The following is a 5,525-nucleotide window of genomic DNA, read 5'->3' as shown; positions in this document are numbered from 1 at the left end:
GAAGCTGGATTTCAGTTCCGAACCGTCAAACGACCTCGACAAACTGAAGAAGAAGAAGAAGAAGAACTTCTAGTTCTGATCGCTGATGATTTCCATATTTCATATGGAGTTTACTGCATTAAATCGTTAGGGAAATGGTTTTATGACCTTTCGGTCATTATTATGAGAAAATTTGTTCTTTTCGGTAGGATAAATGGAAAATCGGTCGTTTTAGGGTGGTTATCTGTGAATCGGTAGGCATATAAAAAATCGTTACGAATACAGATAAGTCGGTACTTCTGGTCACTCTGGAAGGAAGCGACCACCGTGTGTGTATGTGTGTGTCAATAAGACAACCGTCGACAGAATGTGCGCTCAGTGAGGTCGCTTCTACAAAAACACCCGATCACCAAAAAAGGATAAATAAGCAGCAAGGGGAAGGAAAATGTCGGCGATCGATTTTTCCACCCGGTGGTAGTGCCAAAACATTAGCGCGCGCGTGTGTGTGTCTCTCTCTGTGCCGAGAGCGTCGAAGCCTGCTCGAAGCAATTTCGATCGTTCTGGGCAAAACGAAAACACCACCAACCAGAGGAGCAGTGTGAGCAGTGTGAGAATGCGATTAGTATTGCGATTTTGCTCACAACAACAATTCAGGGAGCGTGAAAATTCTAATTAATTGCGCGATATGGTAGCAGGGAAGCTGTGAGCATTTCTTTCCGTAAACAACGGGTTTCGACACTGGCCGGGGTGTCCACCTTTAGGGTTCGGGTCGGAGCCAAACAAAACCCCATTGTTGATACGCAGGCTCGCGGCCGTACGGAAACCGATTATTGCCAAAAAAGGACTCGCCACTGACAACGGCGTGCATTGCGGAGTGTTTTCGCTTTAGAGTGTGTGCGTGTGTGTGTGTGGAAGGAGAGGGGCGGCGGTGTGGTGTGGTAAGATGGATGTCGACTCGCCCAATGCCCTTAAACGTTGCTCCAGTGCACCACAGATAAACAATCTGCTCTCTAGCACCGCCGCCATCGTCGGGGTGCAGCCGATGGAAGAAGGACAATCGCAACCCGTACCAAGCACTAGCGGAAACAACAACAGCAACAACAACGACAGCAATAACAGCACCATCATCAGCACCATTGGCCGGATCAACAGCACCGGTCACAGCGGCCCAGCACAACAGCAGCACCTGCAGCAGGTAGGACTGCTGGCGGAAGGACACATGATGGAACCACTGCACGCAGGTAGCGGTGGCAGCAGTGGCACAGTCACTGGTGGCAGCCTGCTGAACGCAGCCAGCTTTCACGCGGGACCGTCGGGATCCAGGTACGGCCGAGCGGGCCCAACCACAAAGCGCACCCTAATCCTGGCGGGAAGGAAAAGCTTAATCTCGACCCTTTTCTTCTACTTTCTTCTTTCATCACAGGGAATCGCTTCCGACGTCGTTTTCGAACATCTTCACGCCCCGGGTGCGACGGTTCTCCGCCAGCTTCAGCCCGCTGGCCGTCATTTCGAACGGCAGCGCAAGCCCGGGCCGTAGTGGAAGTGGGGGCGGCGCCGGTACGCCCGGCCCTCGCCTAACGCCCCGGATATCGCAGCTGCGGCAGGAGGAGTGCGCCGACGTCAGCAACAGCCGGGAGGTGAACCATGAGCGGGAGATACACAACGCGATGCAGATGTCGCAAAGCTGCGAAGACCTGACGCTGGTGGCGGAGAATTGGTCCTTTTCGTCGGGCACCGCGCCCGGCAAGATGGTGATCGATGATCTGCAGAATCCGCTGCACGTGGCACTGCCCACGATCGGGTCGACGTGCTGCTCCAGCCCATCGCCAACGAGGTACGTTTGGCTGGCCGGAGGTGCAAAGTCCCAGTCGGTGTGCTAATTTGATCTGTTTTTCCCCCGGTTTTTCGTTTGCAGCCGTGGCGGGATTGGGCTGCAGTATCCGACGACGTCACCGTCGCCGACGCGCAAGTTCGTCACCCGGCGGTCCATGTCACCGTGCCCGCTGCGGCCCAGCCCGCTCAGCTCGTCGGTGAAGCGGAAGTTCGATCTGGAGGACAACTATGGCAACTGTTACTCACCGCCGTCGAAGAAAATTTTCCCCTCGGAAAGGTAATGTTTTGGATTGTTGAATAAATTGTCTGAGCAATTCCCTATTAACTCCCTATTGATGCTGGATTCTGCTATTTCCAAAAACAATAGAGGCTCGTCGCCCGTCTGTCAAACGCCATCATCGCCCTCACCGATCTGCCCCAGCCCGGACTCGTCGACCACCTCGTTCGAGAGCGGTAGCAATAACAACAACAACAACGGTGGCGGCATCAACATTCCACTGTGCGGTCCCTTTCCCCTCGCAGCCGCCAGCGGCAGTGCGGCGACCGGCTCGAGCGCGAGTGGCCGAATAACGCCAAAGTTTTTCCTTGCCCGGCTGTCCGGCAGTGTGCCGAGCCCGGGCGGTGGCGTTGGCTCAACCGTACCGTTCGGCGGTGGCATGAGTTTCGGGGGAAGCAGCGGCTCGAACAGTGGATGTTCTACCCCAACCGGCATCACCAATCCGATCGGGGGGACGCTTGGGGGTGGAGGCACTGGTGGCAATGTAATGATGGACTGTGGCGTTAGTAGCAGTACCGGTGGCGGGGCCAGTGCCGGCACGATGGAAGTCGTCAGTAGCCATGAAGACAGATGCAGAATGGGGGAAGAAGAGGAGGAGGAGGAGGAACGGCGCTCGAAGGACGCGAATACCGATAGCATTAAGATGGTCTGTGATGAAACGAACGAAATGGGTGGCAGTGATAACCAACACCACCACCTCCACCAGCAGCAGCAGCAGCGTCCACGCCGGCTGATTGGCATTGGTGGGGCGACCGGGGGACCGATCAGCAGTGCCGCTTCGCCCCGGGAGTTGAGGGAGCAGCTGCTGAAGTCGGCCCTCGATCCGGACGCGGCCGGAAGCTGCAACAGCAACAGTAGCAGCAGCAGCAGCAGCAGCACTAGCAGTAGTAGTAATAGCAGCAGCAGCTCCACCACCACTAGCGATAGTAACAACAGTGCCAACGCAATTAACAGTAGCCGCACTACGGGCAGTCACGCAGCAATCACCAGTGGCAATGCTCTGGACAGTAGCAGCAGCAGCAGCAGCTCCAGTAGCAGTGGCACCAACACCAGCAGCATTGATAATGCCGGTGCAGCCGCGGTCGCGAACGCTGGTGGTACGGCGACCGGTGCCCTTTGTCCACCGCTGACGTCCTTTCCCATGATGGCCATACCGAGCAATCTGGCGGAGATTGCAGAATCGTGAAGATATTGCCCGTACAAAGATCACACAAACACGTACACACACACACATAAGCACACATATTACTGATTAATACTGATCTTTGCGGTTACTAGCAATAAGGGAAACGGGGAAGGTGAGCCGCTGCGGGGACAATAATCAATAATCGTTTGCACGAATGAACAGAGATAAAGAGAAGGAGAGAGAGAGGGTAAATAAGAAGTAATTTCCAGTAGAAGTTGCACTAATGTAGAGCCAAGGTTATCTTACAATCCGTAGCTCGAACAGCGGTAGAATTTGCTCTTACAAAAGGCTGCATTCACGTTACAACCACTACAAGGGGGGTAAACGAGGGTAAACGATCCTACACCGGGGAGCGAACATATTGAAAAAAGCACCCCATACTTTACCCCGCCACTAATTACCAGTTACGTTGCTGTTAGCTTTAACTATTCGGTTCTATAGGTTGTCCATCCGGTTGGCACCTAAACTTAAACAGACACACACACACACAGGGTTTAAACGATGACGCTTTCGCGCTTGCTTACTCTTTTGCGTTCGCGAGTTCATTCGTATTGCACTTTTCTTTTTGGGGGTGACAGGGGAGCGTGACAGTTGTTGAGTTAAATGCAAGTTCCTCTTAAGCAGTTTAGTTGGTAGTGGTAGTGTAGCGCAGTAGGCTTGGCAGTAGGGTTTGATTCGCAGGGTGCATACGAAGTTAGTAAGGACGAACCTACGAAGGGTTCGGGGAAGCAAAATGGCGAACGTTTGCCTTTGAAGTTACTGGAAATAGCTCCGGTACCGGAAGTAGTAGTACGCAAAGGTACGTAATTTAGTGTTGGTTTGTGCTTTTCAATGCAAAAGCAGTTTGGTAAGCGGCGTTTGGAACGTTCCAATTTCCATTTCCATTTGTACGGAATGTCACGAGTGAGCGAATTGGCATTTAAAAAGGTGGAAATCCGCGCAAAGCATCGATTGAAAACATATCCTGATTAGTTTGTCCACAACACTGTCGAGCAGAGAGTGAGAGACTTGTTGGGGGGAGGTAATAATACGCGATTCGTAGTATGTTCGGGGAACCAAATTGGGGTAGGATACTGCTGCTGTGGCACAGATACGTTTGCCTCGTCGCTGTAATAGAACGTAATAGGCTTGTAATTAATTAAGGCTTCTTTGTAGCTGTGCTTTAGCAGTCAGCCAGCACCAACCAACATGCCTGTCCTGGGTCGATCCGGCGGGGGGGATATTAGTTGCAGGACTGGGAGGAGCAGCTTAACAAAAAGGATATGTAGAAGGGATAGGACATTTACGTCAGCGAAAACAAAAAAAAACCCACACACTGAACAGGAAACGAATACTATTGCATTAAGGAAGTAAATATTAATGATAATGAATAAATTCGATTACCTTAGCTTTCTCTGGTAGTGTATTGTACATGTGTGTATTGTCACTCGCTTTCGGTTTTGTGAAACAGTGTCCACAATAGGTATCGGTTGCATTTCGTTGTACCGAGGTGTACCGAGCCCGCAAAATAGTATGATCAATTCAGTACCAAAGAGATACAACTACCATGGCACCAGTGCTACAAAATGCCATGAGCATCACGAGATATTCACCAAAGAAAACAATGAACATATCCGTGGTAGCTTGATGCTCATTGGTGATACTCAATGAAAGTGCGTCATGACATGTCATGACATGACATGACATGACAAGAGTTGGTTGCACAGAATGTCACCAAGCATGTGATGGTCGCAACAACTGTTTGAGTCTCACCTCTGATCATCACAGTAGAGCTCTTGACGCTGAAATTATTTTGTTTCTGCCGGAATTTGTCATGACTATGTCAGTGACTTTTTGCAGAACTGATCACAGTGAAAAAAAGTCATGACATAGTGACTGACCAAGCGATGATCCTAAAAATGTCATTAATCATGTATTGGTCCACCCACCGTTCTGAGTATTACATCTGATCATCACAATTGAGTGCGTGACGCTGATATGGATTTTGTTTCAGTCAGCTTGTTTTAAGACATTGACAGTGACATTTTGCGGCACTGATAGTGCTTTGAATAATGCTATTTTTCTTTTTGATTTTCTTCTTCAGAACGATATTGAACCGAACCCATAAAATAGTATGATCAATGCAACACCAAAGAGATACAACCAACATGGCACCATAAATCCTGTTCGATGTTATACATTTCACCGACATGTGCAACGTCATGCAATAGTGCGTTTTGGGGGGTGTGATATACCTTTTTCAATTGTCCC

At 50.5% G+C, this 5,525-nt stretch overlaps 1 protein-coding gene across 1 annotated transcript; it reads left to right on the top strand.

Annotated features, from left to right (window-relative positions):
* The first annotated feature begins 224 nt into the window (after positions 1-224).
* Positions 225-4,685, top strand: LOC120957849 (serine-rich adhesin for platelets). The gene is made up of 4 exons (XM_040380261.2): positions 225-1,302; positions 1,403-1,813; positions 1,895-2,089; positions 2,180-4,685. The coding sequence occupies exons 1-4, from the start codon at positions 923-925 to the stop codon at positions 3,273-3,275; spliced, it is 2,082 nt and encodes a 693-aa protein (XP_040236195.2). The 5' UTR covers positions 225-922; the 3' UTR covers positions 3,276-4,685.
* The last annotated feature ends 840 nt before the right edge of the window (positions 4,686-5,525 follow it).

Source organism: Anopheles coluzzii, chromosome 3 (assembly GCF_943734685.1).
Source record: "Anopheles coluzzii chromosome 3, AcolN3, whole genome shotgun sequence".
Lineage (NCBI taxonomy): Eukaryota > Metazoa > Arthropoda > Insecta > Diptera > Culicidae > Anopheles > Anopheles coluzzii.
Note: the sequence above shows the minus strand (reverse complement) of the source record. Positions and strands in the feature narration are given on the sequence as shown.